The 17,299-nt window shown below is 39.2% G+C and overlaps 1 protein-coding gene across 5 annotated transcripts in view; it reads left to right on the forward strand.

Moving 5' to 3' along the window:
* The window catches only part of THRAP3 (thyroid hormone receptor associated protein 3), a 65,812-nt gene that overhangs the window by 41,808 nt on the left and 6,705 nt on the right, over window positions 1-17,299 (forward strand). For all 5 annotated transcript variants that reach the window (XM_039511655.1, XM_039511656.1, XM_039511653.1 and 2 more), the window contains 6 exons: window positions 2,542-2,703; window positions 6,394-7,299; window positions 9,243-9,983; window positions 12,970-13,142; window positions 13,712-13,823; window positions 15,337-15,421. In XM_039511655.1, coding sequence (XP_039367589.1) covers window positions 2,567-2,703; window positions 6,394-7,299; window positions 9,243-9,983; window positions 12,970-13,142; window positions 13,712-13,823; window positions 15,337-15,421 — 2,154 coding nt within the window. In that variant the 5' untranslated portion in view covers window positions 2,542-2,566. The remainder of the gene's footprint in view (window positions 1-2,541; window positions 2,704-6,393; window positions 7,300-9,242; window positions 9,984-12,969; window positions 13,143-13,711; window positions 13,824-15,336; window positions 15,422-17,299) is intronic.

Raw genomic sequence — 17,299 nt, forward strand, 5'->3', positions numbered from 1 at the left:
AAACACAAACCCACATTCACTTTTCTAGTTATAATTTGAGTTGTCTGTCTTGCTGTGGCAACTTTAGATAAATTGCATGATCCAAACAAAGTTTGCATCTGGAAAAAGTTGTTAGGGGGTGGAGGTGGAGGGAACAGCTGATTCCTGATGTAGAGAATTTCCTGATATGTATGTATTTGAATGGCAAACAAGATATCATGGAGAAAATGTTGTCAGACCTGTTTTATGAATGCAAATATTTTCCAGTATTTCCCCAGAAACCTAACTGGTTCTTTCTTGCTTGTCTGTTCTCTTAGGCCCCCTGCGCTAAAACCTCTTAATACTTCAGAATTCTAAAGTAGCGTGTGGGAGGCAAGTAGGAAAAGAATTGAGGAAAACTGAAGAGGCAGAAGTTTGTGTTGAAACCGATCCAAAATTTCTACTCACTTTTCAGGCAGAAGTTGCATTACATATCCCATTTTGGTACCATTTTCCAATCATGCTCCCATTAAAGTTCTGATTCTTAATGGGGTCTGCGTTTCACCAGCTGACAATCAATGTCGTGTTACATGCTAAATAATTTGGTGCTGGTTCTATTATTCAGTGAAGTTTAGGGCTTGATTAATTGCATACCATCTAGCTTTCTTGCTAAAACTGGGAGCATTGGTTCTTTTCAGTTTTGCTCTGCCATTTGGAGGTAAAACTTAACTGCTTTATGCCAAGCACTAATGTAGAATACTTAGGGCTTGTCTGCACTGGCACTTTACAGCTCTGCAACTTTCTCGCTCAGGGGTGTGAAAAAACACCCCCCTGAGCGCTGCAAGTTTCAGTGCTGTAAAGTACCAGTGTAGACAGTGCACCAGCGCTGGGAGCTATTCCACTTGCAGAGGTGGGGGGTTTTTGAGCTCTGGGAGAGCTCTCTCCCAGCACTAGGCCGGGGCTACGCAAGCCACATTAAAGCGCTGCTCCAGTAGCATGTTAACGTGGCCAGTGAAGACCCCTTAGAAATCCAAAAACATTAGCATTTAACCCTTGTTTCACCCCAGTAAGTGCTGTCTTGGAATGAATGGAGTAGAAGGAAGAATAAAGAGTTTCCCAGAGGATTGGAGGAACAGCACTTTCCTCCAGTAATTCAGAGGCAGGAGCATTTTCACTTTGAGTGGGAAAGTTTGTTGAAGCCAGTAGGAATTGAAAGTTGGTATATTCTTTGCAGCCCTATAGAACTTGAGTTCTAAAGCTTTATGCTGAACAAAGTGAGGAATCAGACTTACTGTTGCTTTGGAGCTATTAGGTAGCAATGACAATAGAGCTTTTGTGACCCTGACTGTGGTATGTTAGAATTGTTTCTCGTACTTTTTGGAAAGGAGTTACCAAGGGAGGGCATTTATAACCTTCATGATTAGACTTTTTAAGATCGACATCTGGGCCCTGAAAAATGTATACCAAGACTTTGTGACTTAATTGGATACTAATAAAGAAGAATAGTTAATCAGTTTTAAATACAAAATATCACATCTGAATTTTACTTGGTTTATTTGTTCCAAATGTTTAATAAACTTCCTGAAATTACTCTCCTAATCTATGATGTTTTATATCTGTTAGCTATATTTTATCCAACTCTTGAGGGAGGAGCCAATAATGAAGAGCCATTGGAAAAGCACAACGAGAATACCCGACAAGTTTTACATCAACATGTTGTTTTCCAATGGCTCTTCATTATTGGTTCCTTCCTCAAGAGTTGTGTGTCTGGTAGGGATTGGATAGTGGCATGTGACTACACAATTGTTTCAAAGTGTAGGCATTAAGGTCTCTTTCAAAGAGGTTGGTTTGGCTTTTCTTGGGTATATTCCTGAAACTAGCACAGGTAAATTCACTTTTTTAATTAAGTTTCTATATAATCTAGTGGTTCTCTCAAGTCATTTAATGCTTTGGGATATTCGTCTTTATTGTCAGTATTTGAAACACTGGGTGAATACTGAGAAGGACTTACGAATTATTTTAGCTGTGGCAGGACTCATCAGTCAGTGGTGTACTCTTGTAACTGATTGTAGCACTGCATGAACCACACTTGTAGCAGTGGGGCTTGTAAGATGTCTAGAACTTCACTTCATGGTTTAATAGATCTACATCTAAAGGAGTGAAATTAGGGTATCTTGGAGGATGATTATTTTATTGATGGCCTCTTACTCTGCTTTTCCTTTTGAAAATGTAAAGCAGAAGAAAGCTTTATGGAAAACCTGAGCTAATTCACTTTTTTTTTATACAGGCACCATCATTATTGGTAATGACAGGTGAGATTAACTCACTTATCTGGAGCAAAATGATGCTTAAAAAAGCACAGAGGCCTCCTTCTGCTTCCTGTTTCTGTGCTAAATTGCTTCTTTTAAAAAAAATTTGCACTCCAGAGTTTTTCTTTTTGCAAAGAGGAATTAAAAGGTTTCATGATTCAGCAGCAACTGTATGAGTCTCTGGAACTATCAAAACTGCCAGAGAGAGAAGCCAACCAAACAGTCAGAACTATTCACTTACATGTTTTCTATTTTCCTTCCCCCATATCAACAGGTGTAACTGAAGGGAGCTTTCAAAGATGTCGAAAACTAACAAATCAAAATCTGGATCCCGCTCGTCTCGCTCAAGATCTGGATCGAGATCACGCTCCCGGTCCTTCTCCAAATCCCGTTCCCGCTCCCGTTCTGTCTCGCGATCAAGAAAACGCAGGCTCAGGTAATGCATGCGGCTTGATTGCATCCTTTTACTTCAAAGAGTTTTTCTTCTTCCTCTGTCCTGCTCAGATGGTGGCTGCACTAACAAAGCCCTCCTGTGAAAACCCTTTTGTTAGATTCTAGAGTAGCTTAAGTGTTCTGTCTCTTGGGTTACTGATTTTGTTTGCTCTCTGTTCTGTCTTGCAATATGCTATTGATAGGGTGTCCTACAACACGCGTGTGTCTTGCGTTCTTCTGCACTCTTTAATAATCGCTGATCATTTTAATGGAATATTCCCATATGTATGTTATATAAGTAGATGTAGCTCCTCAGAATGCTGTGCTGTTAATGAAGGAATGTTGACCCAGACTAAATGGAGGAAAGGATAAACTTTACTTTCTTATGCAGTAGATAACATCTCACCTAAGGCTTCATTTTAAACCTCTTAACAGACCTAAGTTGTTCTTGATTAAATTTTTTGTAAATTATTCACTTTGATGATTTAAGGGGCTGAAATCAGAGTGTGTTGACATTTTTGGCATCATTTCTTGTCAGTTGTCTTTCCCATTTGTCAGTTCTGAGAGATTTCCACAGCGAAACGTGCTCCTTCTTTTCATTTATTAGCTTCTCTGTTCTCTTCCTCCATTCACCCCCCGAAATTTTACTGATAACAGCTTTAAAAACAATCTTTAGGAAAAGTCATGCATTTCTTAGCGTTGAGTTCAGGAGGGTCCCCTCCTAGAGTCTCAGTCTAAGCCTCTGACGGGAAAGGTGGAGGTTGGGGAGTGTTCCATCAGGAGGGGAGTCAGTAACTGAATTCTGCAGTGGTAACTATGGGCCGATCATGTAAATTAGTTGAGATCTATGGTGAGAAATCTTCATTGTGCATGATAGTTGCTGCATCTCTGAATTACTTCTGGCTGGACCAGTTTAAGACTAAATAAAAGGAAAGCGTGGATTTCCATCACCCAGTATCCTATATGACTAGTTAAGGCTTTTATATCTTACAAGGCCACCACCATTTGGTAATGATCTTCACTTTGAAAAAACAAAACAAAAAAAACCCTCTATTCCATTTGGGCTAGATGTTATGGTGTCCATCTGCTTTTTCATGAATCTGAAATGCATCATGAAGATTCTGAACATTGCTAGGCTTGTAAACATACGCAACTGTTAATAATTAAAAGGGATTTTTTTAAGATGCAGAAATATAATAAAAATACAATTGGAAAGACGAGAAGGCCAGGACAAAACCAAAGCAGAGATGGAGACTCAAGTGGAACTGAGTTCTTTTGCAGGGAAGCTGAAGTATTAGAAAAGGTGCAGTATAGGTTTAGAGCATCTGGCCAGCATTGAAGTAACTATGGAATCCAGATGTATTAAATCGAACAGGGCAAATCTCTCTTGTCTTGTGTTGCTGCTGAAACAACTTGGATGTTGTTAATAAATTGGTAAAAGAGAATTGGAATGGAGAGGGTTAATATAGACAAGTCCTCTTCTTGCAAGGCTTTCGCATACTCACTGAGGTAGGTGTAGTGCGATATCTTAGGGAGAAGAGACTAGAAAATTTCTGTGTTTAGGAAAAAAAATTGGGGACATCATTTTGCTTTCCATGTCCTTCGGTGGTTTGACTTGTATTCCATGCTCTTTCCCCATGTTTGCTTCTGGTTAGTCTTGTGTACTTAACTTTTGTTTGTAGGATCAAGTATGTTGCTGTTTTTGACTGTTGTAAAAAGGGTGGAATTGCCAGAACTTTAGAACAATGTATATTAAATTAACTGGCTAGCCATGCAGTGCAAAAGACTTCAAAAATAATTCACTTCTGGCACATGTTTATTGTATTTTGCATACTGCATCCTTTTTAAATGATTTCTTGTAAACAGTCTCTGCAGATTTTGGAGTGAGATTTTCATGTTCCATGCCTCAATAAAATGACAGAATGGATTTTGGAAGCAGCATGCAACAGGTCCCTCACTAGTAATTGGTAACAAATGCAGTAGGCGCCTGGGGACAGGAGCATGTGAATTCTGCTTAGTGCTTTCGGAGCACTTCTCTTAATCAGTTCATTTTCACTGCCTGCATCTGCATGTGCCTTTCCTTCTTTCTTGTGTTGATACTGTTTTCGAATGAGAAAGTATCTAAGGTAAGTTGCATTGTTTTCTTGTTTTGAATAAAGGAGCACAAATTCTATTAGCAGACGATTAAGCAATTTTATATTAATGCAGATTCATACCAGATGTTACTAGTGCTGTAACATAAGCCGTTGCCTGTTAAATATTTGTGTATTTGATAATTGGACAAAAGAGAACTTCATTTTAACCCAATTAAAAAGTGAGATTTGATTTTAAGCTTTAGACACTTCAGTGGCAGTGTTGTGTACAGTTACTAATATTTTGGAGAGAGAGATGTAGAAGTTGATGCCCGTCAGGATAAGATATCTAAATACTGTTACTGCCAGAGTTAGTCAACTCTTTAGATAACTGGAACTTTATTAATACAGTAAGAAAAGTGTTTTAATGTTTGCAGTAAATATGCATCATCATAAACAATGAGTGAGATTTGCTGCAGGGATTTTTAACCCTGTGTAGTGTTGGAGTTTCCTTCATATTTTACAAGAACATAGTTGCTCATACCCTTCCCTGTCAGTACAACTTTGCAGTTGTCCAATATTCATTAAGTACATTAACCTGATTAATCCTGAGCCATGATGCTACTTTTAAAACTGCAACTACTTCAGTTGTTTAAATACTTGATAAAACTAAGCGAAATCCAATTATATTGGAAAAACACCTTGTACTTCTCCAGCTCTGATCAGCATTTACATATCCCCTGAAATGTTGTGTTCTTTAAATCTGTAACCCCAGATATGAACACTCCCATTCAGTCCTAAATTCCGTTCTCTTCCTTCTTCCACTAATAACCTGCATGCTCATATCTACCCTTTGTAAAGCAAGCTGACATGTTGATAAACAGTGCCATCATGTGGCATCAGGCTAGGGATACATTAAATGCCTTAGGCAATCTTTTCTTGATGCTCTATCTTTATTTTACTTGATGGAGATCAAGATTAAGAACAGCAACAATTCATGTATGGTTTGAGATTAGAAATATAGAGAAGTCAGTCATTGGTTTTTCTCTTCAGTGCTACCATTTTCACTTACAAGTGTTGAAGTTCATTTAATTTCTCTGGCAAGGAAAGGTTTTTCCTCCTGAAACCCTGTTTAAAATTAAAAGCATATGAGATATTTGGGGCTGCAAAGAAGGGAGAATTCAGTCTGTTACACGAGACAGTGCTGGCCTTATGGGGTAGAAATGCATTCCCGCCATGCAGGAGACCAAGGATTAGAAATACCCTTGGCACTCTTTGGACTGTGAAAACTGGACACTTGAGAGACATGCCACTTGGATTTCTGAAGGTGGGTACCAGCCATATTAGTCCGAGGACAGTCAGAACAAATGTATCCCTGTCATGGTCTCAGCCATGATTCTAAGGAGGTTGGTCTCCTGTCCAGCTGTAGTTCAGATGTTATGAAATTACTGCCAGGGATTGTGTGTGGATGGGGCAACAGTGTTCACTGGGAGAAAAGGAAAAATTACTTAAGGGTCTGTGAACCCTACACAAAACCAGTAAAATAACATTTAAAACTCTTTTTCAACTAGAAGGCTGCATTGAGGGAAAGAGGTTTCCAAATACTGTTTTTTCTTTTTCAGTTCTAGGTCCCGTTCAAGATCATATTCTCCGTCTCACAACAGAGAAAGGAACCACCCAAGAGTGTATCAGAGCCGGGATTTCAGAGGTCATAACAGAGGGTACAGGAGACCATATTATTTCCGTGGGCGGAACCGAGGATTTTATCCATGGGGCCAATATAACCGAGGAGGCTATGGAAATTACAGGTCAAATTGGCAAAATTATCGCCAAGCCTACAGCCCTCGTAGGGGGCGTTCCCGCTCTCGATCACCAAAGAGAAGGTCTCCATCACCAAGATCAAGAAGCCATTCTAGAAACTCTGATAAGTCATCTTCTGATAGGTCAAGAAGGTCTTCATCTTCCCGGTCTTCCTCGAACCACAGCCGAGTTGAGTCTTCCAAGCGTAGATCCATAAAGGAAAAAAAATCCTCTTCCAAGGACACGCGGGCATCACAGGCTGCGGGAGATAATCAAGGTGATGATTCTAAGGATCAGCCATTTTCAGGAGGAGCTGCTCAAGATGTCAAGGTGTCTGAGGGGTCAAAGCCATGGCAAGACATGACCACTTACAGCACAAGTTCAGTGTCAAGAGTGTCTGCCGTGCCTGAGCTTAGCCCAAGAGAGCGCAGTCCTGCGCTAAAAAGTCCTCTCCAGTCTGTTGTGGTGAGGCGCCGTTCTCCTCGGCCAAGTCCATTGCAGAAGCCCAGTCCTCCACTGTCAAACCCCTCACAGCTGGGGTCTGGTTTACAAAGCAGTGCCTCATTTCAGACAGGCTCACATCAGGGTCCGTTTGACCATGGTTCATCAGGATTGAGCCCAACTAGGAAGAGTCCTGTGTGTAAAAGTCCCACGGCAATCAGTTCAATTTATGGTGCCTCGCAGAAGGAGGAAGCAGCAGCTCCTGGTGGGGCAGCCTTTTCAAAGAGGCAAGTTGTGCATTTTTCCTTTGTGTTCAGTTCACATGCCAGGTACTGGGGGGGAATTGGGGAGGTGTGTGTAACTCTCGTAGAGTGGTAGGCCTTATTCTGCATTATAGGAAGTAGTTCTCTAGTTTTGTTTTCTTAACATCTTAACTTTGTTAGTGTTGTAAAGATTACATAGATACCCCAGAATTCACTTTTGAACTTGAAGGTTATTTTAATAAATTTTTTAAGTGCTCAAGGAGTTTTTCCAGTAATTTGATTTTTTTTTAATTAATCTAAAAATTGTCACATTCCTGAATCACTGCATATAATTTATATATATTTGTGGTTGTATATTCCCTAGCTCACTTATGGTTAGTTACTTATTTTGGGGCATTTCCCAATTTTAAATGGACATTAGAGCATTAAAAATTCAGTTGGTGATACTGATGCCAGACTTGCTGATTTTGGGGGAAGAGGTGCAGATGCAACTAAAACTTTCACTTGCAGAAGGCTTGTTTGCTTGCTTTTGGGCACTGTCAAGTTTAACAGACAAAATATTGATTCCTTCTTGAAATCTATCTCCGAGTTAATAGGCTTGTGGCTCTTGGACTCCAGCAAATATTATAAGTTTGCAAAGGGAAAAGTTTTGTTTAAAAAACTTAAACACACAACTTACTGCATATCCTAATAGAAACAAACCAATACAAGCACTGTGAGAGCCATGGTGCAATTGCATTGGGGTAAATTTTATGTATGATTGCAATCAGGAAAAAAAAGATCTTCAGTACAGGAGTATCTTTCTAGTCTGGTCCAGTCAGCAGCCCCAAACCCCTGACAAGTGTCCCTCTAATTAATTTCATTTTAAAGGACCTCCTCACTCGAAAGGTACTGTTGTGTTCTCAAATGCTCCTTAATCATTTTCATTTCTCTCTGTTAATTTAAGATTATTTGGGGCAAATTCTATTAATTATCAGAGACCTCTGATGATACACCTCTACCTCGATATAACAATGTCCTTGGGAGCTAAAAAATCTTACTGCATTATAGGTGAAACCGTGTTATATTGAACTTACGTTGATCCACCGAAGTGCACAGCCCCACCCACCCAGAGCACTGCTTTACCGCGTTATATCCAAATTTGTGTTATATCGGGTGGCGTTATATCGAGGTAGCGGTGTATTAGCAGAACTAGGTCTTATTCCACTCTTGACTTTTAAAATAGTGTGTTGAGGTGCTTTAGACTTAACCCACCACTATCCCATTGAAATATGTGCTGATAATCTTTCACCAGCATACTTTTAAACTTCAAATTGGTTTGGGGGATTGTCATTCCCAGTACTAGAAAAAAGTGTCTGTCTGTTCTCCCAAGAGAAGAAATATTTTTCCCATTAACCTTTTTTTTTGCTTTTATTTGTGTTTACAGTATATGAAATGTTTAGCTTTCCTAGGAAACTTGCATCCAAAATGTGACGTAGCTTTTGAGGCATTTATTTCCAGTGTGTTGTTTAAAGCAGAACAGTCCAAGTTGAAAGTTTTGATGTGTTAATTCTTCTGAACCAGGTTTGTAAGTGACTAAACAGATTGGGTAAGACCTTAATATTTTCCTTAGAAAATATAGGTAAGTTGGTTCTCTTTTTATTTGCTCAAAAAGAGCTTTTGCTGTTCCACTTTGCTCTTGAACCTCACATCATCCGTTTTGCATACCCATCTTCCAGCACATTTGCTGAATATATTAAGACCTTATTCATGTCTTCTAAAGTAAAAATTTGGGAAGCCTGCTTTACATTTTACCTTATTTATTAGGGACCAGAGAGAGCCTTCTGTATGTTTTTAAGTCTTGGCATTTTTAAGACTTGTTTGCTTGCTTTGAATTTTAGGAATTAAAGACTCTTGTCTATACTTCAATAAGAGAATTGCTTAAATGTGTGTGTGTGTGTGTATGTGTGTGTTTGTTTTTTAAATAGGTATTTGGAAGAACAGAAGACTGAGAATGGGAAAGACAAGGAACAGAAACTAACAAATGTTGAAAAGGAAAAAATGAAAGAGAAGGGAGGCTTCTCTGAGTTGGGTTTAGCAGATGGCAAGACGAAATCAGACCTGTACACCTCCAAAACTGACCCTGAAAAGCCTTATCGCAGCAGCCAGTCTCCTAAACGCTATAAGTTTCGGGATGACTTTGAGAAGCTGAAGATGGCTGAGTTCCACAAGGAAGGTCATTATGGCAAAGAGGAGATGGATGAGCAGGATAAGAAAGACAAGGTCAAGGGTCGAAAGGATTCGGAGTTTGATGATGAGCCCAAATTCATGTCTAAAGTGGTAGCAACCTCCAGCAAAAATCAGGATGAGGATAGGCCAGGTAAATGGGAAGGCGTAGTGTTCTTACCATCTGCAAAGGAGAAGCAAAGGAAAGCTGAGGAAATGGAGGAGGATCCCTATTCTGAAAGATCTAAAAAGGAAGACAAGCTAGCATCCAAGAGAGCAGAAGCTGGTCACAGGGGGTTTGTTCCCGAAAAGAATTTTAGAGTGACCGCTTACAAAGCAAGTCAGGAAAAAAGTACTTCACCACCTCTAAGAAAGGCCTCTGAGAGTCGGGAAAAGCCGGGAACCAGAGGAGATGGTTTAGCCACTGGCAAATCCTCCTTTTCCATTACCCGGGAGGCCCAGGTCAATGTCCGAATGGATTCCTTTGATGAAGATCTTGCACGGTAAGGATTTGCCTTTAAGTTAAATCTAGGTAGTGGCTTCAGTAGCCTATTCCCCCCTCCCCCCAAACCCCTTGTGGATCTTTCTAAAACGTAGGCAGGTTAAATAAAGAATATTGTACAATCGGCTACCAACACGTCATTTGTCACAGAGAGCATATGCATCTCTAAATGTTAACGCACCAATATGAGTCTCCTGTGTGGAAGGTGAATCATGTTATCCCCATTTTGCAGATGGAGAAAGTGAAGCATAAAGTTTAAGTGACTGTCCTTCAGCTACAAAGGAAGTCAGTGCAAAGAGACCAGTTTATAACTTGAAGTTTCTGAATCCCAGTCCTTCATTCAAACCACACCATTCTGTGTTCAACAGTAATCAAATTCTGCTCCCCACTGTCCAGAGCTACTCAGAATGTTGCAATGTCAGCATTACAGCTTAAAAAATGTATGTTTGTAGGGCACTTTGTTCCTCTTCTCAATATATGGTAACATTGCTAGTGAAATCCTAGAAGCCCCAAAAGCCACTTAAAATTTTCTGTAAGGCTCTTGTGCTTCAGGAGACCACTAGGGGGATGCTGAGTAAAGTTAGTTCTGCTAAAGGGAAGAGCTACTAGTCAATAAATGTCAGTTTGCTCAGTGGAACACTAGAGGGAGCGCTAAATCTCAGCAGGAATGAAGAGAAAGGAACTAAGATGGCTGCTAATGGCATGTGAGTCAGATGTGAGGACATACATCACAGGTTTTAGGGATTAATATCTGAACAGTACTTTGAACATGCAAACAATAAGCAATCAGAATTATCATTAGTGTTATTATGCAGTTTGGATGTGCTTTAAAAAACAGCCTTTTCTGAGCCACAAGATTTGCTTTTACTGAAGCAATTCTATACATGAGGTCTGTGCTGTGGAGATGGGTGGATTATATTCTGCAGCAGAGTGGATGAAGAACCCTCACTTTAAACAAATAAAATCAGACTTTTTATCTTAAATACATTTTTCTTTTTAAAAATCAGTTTAAAATTAAATTTGAAATGATGACAACCTATTTTAAGGCCTAGATTTACTATAATCTGTTAAAATGATGTAATTAAATACTGCATCAGTGAGCCCTCTTGAGTTTTAATGAGTTAAAGGGTGCTGCTTTTTTATACAGAATCGGGGGGAAATAATGTTATGTACTGCATTAAGGATCTACATTTTCATTATTTTTAGTCTGGAGAAAATGCTTTCAGCAAGTGCTTTCGGTTTCTGTTGCATTTCTGAAAGCATTTAGTTTAATTATTTTTGGTTTCAGTGTAGCTAGCAGGTGTAGTGAGACAATTGTTTTCTGTTGGACTAGTTCATTCAAAGATGAAAAATCCATTAAGAGCCAAAAAATCCATTAACAGGCAAAAGCTTGTTTTCCTCCTCTTGTCTATGGATAATAACCTTCTGGGAGAGAATAAGATCTACTAGTTCTAAGAATTTGAAGAACATGGGACCAGAGTTTCAAAGATATGTAGGTGCCTACTGGGTTTACAAAAGCATTTAAGCACCCACGTTACCTAACTCCAGTTAACTTCAGTGGGGGAGTCAGGTGCTTAACTCCGGTGCTTTTGTAATCCCATTAGACACATCTCTGCATCTTAGATACCTTTTGAAAATCTGTCCGTTGGTGACCATAAGTAGTCTGTTCACTCACTACAGTTTATTCTTCCTTTGTTTAGTCAGGTTTAAATGCAAAACAAGTTTTGATAAACTTTTTTCTGATGTATCTGGCACATTTAAGGGAGCTTTATTTAATCAAAAAACAATTCTAAAATGCTGGTTTTTTGCATTTTTAATTGAATTTCAGTTTTCATCCAAATACAGCTTGACACAAATCACGTAAAAAAATTAGCAGCTAGTATGTAAGAAATGCATCAGTCACCATTTTATAACGTAATAATGTAAGAATCTGAACAAAAGTAAGTAATGCTATATAGTTGCTTAAATACATGTGTATAGATACAGCGTATCTTCCTGGCTAGCAAAAAGTACCAAATTTTGTGTCAAGGCTATATTTAGTTGTAGATCAATATGTTTTAAAGGTCCAGTCTCATTGGTGAGTTATTTTCCTAAAGAAAGGTTATACTTAAGTACAAATGTAGAACAAGATTAAAATCAATGTTTAAAGTTCCTGCTTGGTGCTTTAAATCACTTTGGTTTAAATCAGTCCTCTCTGTGCTGCAGCAGGGCGGTGGTGACTGCTGTTCTTCTCCAGGGATGATGGGGTCGGGGGTATCCATGATGTGATGGGAAGGGTTTGACTTACATGCAAGAACTGGGATGTTGGTTGAGCAATACTGGACAGCCAGCTCTCCTGTTTCTGAGCAACCTTTTGTTACTTCTACTCTCTCATCCTCAGTGTGGGTCTGATTGCCCATTGTGGTGAGGCACATTTATTATTAACAGATCCAGCTTTCATTAGATTTATTCTAGGGCAATATTAAGGTCTTACCCAACCTTTTCAGGGCTTTGAAGATCCTTCTTCCATCTTCTGTGGTTGCCTCCACTTCTTTTGGGATATTTAACACACTTGGGCATCAAATAAATGATGGCTGAGAAGAGCTTCTGGGCCTGGTCCTATCCAGTTTTCTCTACTGCTTCTGAGATTAAAATCTAGCTGCAGATGTTGGAGGGGGAAGGAAAAAGTAAAATACACTTCTTCCTATGTGAGGCTGATGCAGATAGCCCATCATTTGCAGATTGTAACAAGATATGGCTATAAATAGGGAAGTTTGTGATGAACCTTGCAGAAAAGAGGAACCCGTAGTTCAGAAGCCATGTAAGGGGGCAAACACAGAACCATTGAAAATTGTATTGCAGATGACTTTCTAGTAGTACATAAAATGCAGTGGCTGGAATAAGTCCAGTTTATTGCTTTGAAGGTTGTCAACTTGCAGTTTGAAAGCTGCTTTTGTTTAGCTTGCTTTTATGATGGTTATATTTTTAAAATGTATGTTCTTTTCTAGTCCAAGTGGTTTATTGGCACAGGAGCGGAAGCTATGTCGTGACTTAGTGCACAGCAACAAAAAAGAGCAGGAGTTCCGCTCCATTTTCCACCATATACAGTCAGCTCAGTCTCAGCGAAGTCCTTCTGAATTGTTTGCTCAGCACATAGTGACCATAGTCCATCATGTAAAAGGTGAGTCAAATGTCCACGCGTTCTTGGTTGAAAGTTCACCCTTTGCTTCTCCACCCCACTATGTCTGTTGGAACAGTGTTCCATTCATGCTAGTTAGTTACCCAAGAGAATTGCTGACCAACAGGGCAAGTGATAGAGTAGAATAGCAACCATGTGAGATGTGTTCCCACAAGTTCTTGCGTTTAGCTGTAGGAGGAGATGGGGGAAGGCAGTCTTGCCTACCCTTGAAACAGCAAAAAGCAATACTTTTGCTGCAGACTGGCATGGGATCTGCAGATATTTGGGGTATTCTAATACATTTGCATAAATTTAGTTTTTATTTTAAAAATATGTTCATTGTTAAAGAGATTTGGGGCAGAATTCACCACCGACACAGGCATGTGCCATTTCTTTGATTTCAAGGGGGTGGCCTCATTTGCTAGACCCATTGACTCTCATCCGTTTGTCCTCTGGCTACACATTTTTACTTTCTGAATCCATTGCAGACATGATGGTAGAGCTCACATGTCGTTTCCTAAAATCTGACTTGTCTTAATTGTGTGATGTTTCTTCATTGAAAACCCCGACAGAGCATCACTTTGGGTCTTCAGGAATGACACTGAACGAACGCTTTACAAAATACCTAAAGAGAGGAATGGAGCAAGATCAAGCTAAAAACAAGAAGAGCCCTGAAATCCACAGGTGGGGAGTATTGTTTTAATGTTTTTTCTAAAGCTCCAGGGGTATTTTTAAAATATCAATAGTTAACTATGGGGCATAATTCAAAAATACAAAAGAGGAGCCAACAGTAAACACAACTTATCAGCCATCTAGTTAGGAACATAGTAATTGCCATATTGGGCCTTGGACAAGGTCAGTGATTTGTCTAGTTCAGTGGTTCTCAAACTGTGGGTCAGGACCCCAAAGTGGGTCACAATCCTGTTTTAATGGGGTCGCCAGGGCTGTCATTAAACTTCTGGGGCCTGGAGCTGAAGCCAAAGTCCAAGCCCCACTGCCCAGGGCTGAAGCCCTCAAGCTTTGTCACCTCCCAGGGTCGGGGGCTCAGGCTTTGGTCCCTCTTCCTGACATCTTGTAGTAATTTTTGTTGTCAAAAGGGGGTTGCGGTGCAATGAAGTTTGAGAAACCCTGGTCTAGTTTGATTTCCATTCTCTGATAATCCCAGCTGATTCAGAGGAAGGTGTAAAAAACCCTGTAAGGACAACTATGGAATAATCTGACTCAGAAAAGGTTGTTCTTAGTCCTTTTTAGATGGCTGAAGGCTCTGAAGCATGAAGGCTTATATCCCTTATCAAATTGTTTTTGGTGATGTCTAATGTAATTGCATGTTATGTCACAGAAATGCCTAATTGTCTTTGAATCGTGCAAGCTCCAGGCTCCTAGTTTGAGGAAATCAATTCCACAGATTGATTAGTCCTTAAAAAAAAAATAAAAAATCATCAGATACATTTATGCTCTCACCTTTACATTTCTCTTTTTTCAATTTTATTGACTGTCCCCTTGTTCTTGTTTGGTCTTATCACACACACAATTTTAAACCCACAAAAGTAAGTGACAACAGTGCCTCTGTGATATGGCTATTCCCAAATTATATTAATTTATCTTTTTAAAATTGCCCCTACTTGTGTTTCTGCCTAAGTATTGTTGTTTGCACTGTATGTGTGGTCATCCATCCTATTATCTAGGCACAGAGAAGTCTCTAGATTTTCAGCCCAAACCCAGTTTAAATTTGCCAGTCTCTTTTTTGTAAATAAATATAACCTCTTTACCATATTTGCAAACTGCTAGATAACTCTTTCTTTGGAGCTATTGGGCTTTGCCATTGAAGTAGGCAATGAAATATTGTACAAGAGACCTGTGATTTGTGGGGGCCAGCACAGTAACGCATGCTCAGCAGCTTCCCAGTCAATCATGGGTAAGAAAACCATATTACAAGGACTTTTAACACACTAATGATCAGTTCATTAACATAATGCACCTGTTATGGTCTGAATATCAGGATTGTGTGTTGCTCTATATGCATGGCATCTCACTTTCAGGGAGTAATGGCCTGCTCAGCTTTTCCTTAAAAAGCCGTATAGCGTGTGTATTTATAATGGAGAAACTACCTGTTTTAAAATAGAATTAGGATTAGGAGAACTTGGTGTACTGTTTATGGGAAGGCTTGTAATAGCTTCATTCTCTGCTTTATTTTTAGGAGGATAGATATTTCTCCCAGTACTTTCAGAAAACACGGATTCACTCCAGAGGAAATGAAGAGCACCAGAGAGCCAGGCAACAAGGTGAACTGTTGATCTGATCAATAATTGAACCAAATGAGTGCATTGGGCATGAACTTAACAGTGATGTTTTTGTTTAAATTACTCTCTACTTAAGTTTGTGTTTTTCTTTTAAGGATGGGCATAATTCTAAAAATGAACTACAAAGGGTTAATTTTTATTAAAAATGTATCAACAACCTTTGTGAAGTGGTTAGAATATGGTAAATGACCCCAAAGTCAATTGAGGTGAGCTTGAGAAAAAAAAAAGAGGATATTTGGAACAAGTGCCCATGATGAGAGAAGAGACTTTTTGTGATATTTTTCTGCTTGTAAGTATTATTAAATCAATTGTATACATGCGATATTTCCAACCATGTTTTCAAAAGACATGCATGTCAAAAAGGAAAGTAAAAATAAATCCATATCTAAACCAAATACACTATTACTAAGCAGATAATAAATCTTGTTCTAACACTTTACTGTATCATTTCTGTTGATTGCTGTTGCTTTAACACTCAGCATCTGTTTTGATAGAACAGGCCCCTGGGAATCCAGTATATTAGCTATTTTGAGTAGAACAGTGTTAAGCCATTATACAATCTATAAGCAATTATAAAAATGGATTAATCTAAAATGTTACATTTTGGGGTTTTTAATCTTTGTTTGTTCAACTTCATACATATTTACAGTGAAGAGATTTAAACGGTCCTGCTGAAACCTTACTTGTTTCATATATTTGTTTTTGATTTTTTCCAAACACACTTGTGGCTTGACATGGACGATGGTGAGATGAATTTGATGGGCCTGATCTCTGAGCGCCAGCTTGGCAGTGTGTATAAAAAACATGGTTTTCAAACAGCTCTCCAGCCCTTCATGAAACAGATGTGCCCTCACAAATGCAAATAGGTGTCTGCTGCGCTACATAAGGTTGCTGCTGCTGATTGTCACTTACCTGTCAACCATCGTGTTGGGAGCATTTTTGCTCTGAGTTAAACCCTTTGCCTGGGGAAAGCAGAAGAGCAAACAATACAAACAAAGCACCAACTCCCACTCCTGCTGCTAATTGAAATTAATCTTTATTTAAACAAAAAAGTGTTTAGAAATTCATGTAAGTAAAAATTTAATAGCTAGAGAATTACTAATCCCTGTTTTTATTTAATTCAAGGCAAATCTAATCATCTGGTGCATGTTGCAAATCCAGTCATGCAGTTCCCAAGCATAGCACTGTGTGCAAACACTCTAGAGCCTACTCAGTTAACCCAATAACTATTTTCCTTTTCCAAAGGAGAATTTCTTAATTGGAAAACGATATTAAGACAAGTGTTACACACCCAGAAAATTTCCTCTTGTTCACTAAATTTAAAAGATTGTACCTAGTGTGGAAGGTTTTTCTGCATACAATTAACTATACTATTCCTGACTGTGCCTTTTCTGGTTATTGGCTATTTTCTCTTTTCTTCATAATGTAACTTACGTTAATAGACCTGCTAGACAAATACGTGGAGGGGAAAATCTTGTGTAGAATGCCCCCTGGTTCTGTGAAATAAAGTGCAACTGGCGTGTCATTCATAGAGAAGATCACTACTAGTAAGGAGGTTTGGTTTCAATTGACAGCGATTAAAACAAGATTCCGAGAATGTTCATGATATTTCCCAGAATAAATTCAACAGCTGCGGTACTCTGGCCTCTGTGTAACTCCACCACTTGAATTAGTAACCGTGATGTTAGCATCACATCTTCCAAGTGGCAAACAGCTATTGCCCCTCTCTCCTTCAGTGCTGCCTTCAGGTCTAGCACTTTAAAATTTCTTCTGTCATTCAGGGAGATGGGTCTGATCTGTCTGAGGAGGGGGAGGAATTCTGTTATTTGGTGGCAATCCCCTGGGGGACACAAGAAACCC

Source organism: Mauremys reevesii, linkage group 23 (assembly GCF_016161935.1).
Source record: "Mauremys reevesii isolate NIE-2019 linkage group 23, ASM1616193v1, whole genome shotgun sequence".
Lineage (NCBI taxonomy): Eukaryota > Metazoa > Chordata > Testudines > Geoemydidae > Mauremys > Mauremys reevesii.